General features: G+C 45.7%; 1 protein-coding gene across 1 annotated transcript in view; it reads right to left on the bottom strand.

The window, feature by feature from the left end:
* Nucleotides 1-216: 216 nt before the first annotated feature.
* The window catches only part of CD55 (CD55 molecule, decay accelerating factor for complement (Cromer blood group)), a 219,443-nt gene continuing 219,007 nt past the window's right edge, over nucleotides 217-652 (bottom strand). The window contains exon 9 of the mRNA XM_006888002.1: nucleotides 217-552. Coding sequence (XP_006888064.1) covers nucleotides 217-552 — 336 coding nt within the window. The remainder of the gene's footprint in view (nucleotides 553-652) is intronic.

Genomic DNA, 652 nt, shown 5'->3' with positions numbered 1-652 from the left:
CCTCTGTCTTTATTGCTAATTTTCCTCTTATCACGCGTTTCTTTCTCAAAAGCTTTTTGAGGGGCACCCAAGGTTGCCTCTGAAGAATACGCCAAAATCATTTGCATTAAAACAAACCCCAAACAAAACTCCAGCAAACCCTGGCTACAAGAAATCACACTGTCATCATGGCACCAAACACATTGAATCTACACACTCAGTAAACCAGAACAGTGTCTATTGACCTGAAGAAGAAAGTGTTCCTCTTCCTTTAGCTGTGCTTGTTGTATGAAAACGTGTGGTTGCCCTGGGAACAGCTACACCCCGAGTGGTTGTTAAAGGGGCAGAGGTTCGTGTAGTCTGATGCCCCTTAGTACCTGGAACATGTATCCCAGTGGATCTTTGTGTTGTTGGAAGTCTCTGTGTAAAGGAAGCTTTGACTGTGGAGGCACTTTGGGTGGATGGGGTGGCCTGAGCAGCAGAAGCATTTTTCATGGTGGGACTCTGTGCTGCTGGTGAGGTATTTGCAGGCAGAGCATTAGAAATAGGTGGTTTTTGTGTTGTTCCTGAAACCTTTGTGACAGAAACATTTGCTGACAGGGGCTTCTGAGCAGTTAGTGGGATTTCTGGAGCTGGAAGATTAGCTGAGGTAGTATTCTGAGCAGTTAGAGGG

This window comes from Elephantulus edwardii, unplaced genomic scaffold (assembly GCF_000299155.1).
Source record: "Elephantulus edwardii isolate Elephantulus edwardi_28Jun2011 unplaced genomic scaffold, EleEdw1.0 scaffold00063, whole genome shotgun sequence".
Classification (NCBI taxonomy): Eukaryota; Metazoa; Chordata; class Mammalia; order Macroscelidea; family Macroscelididae; genus Elephantulus; species Elephantulus edwardii.
Note: the sequence above shows the minus strand (reverse complement) of the source record. Positions and strands in the feature narration are given on the sequence as shown.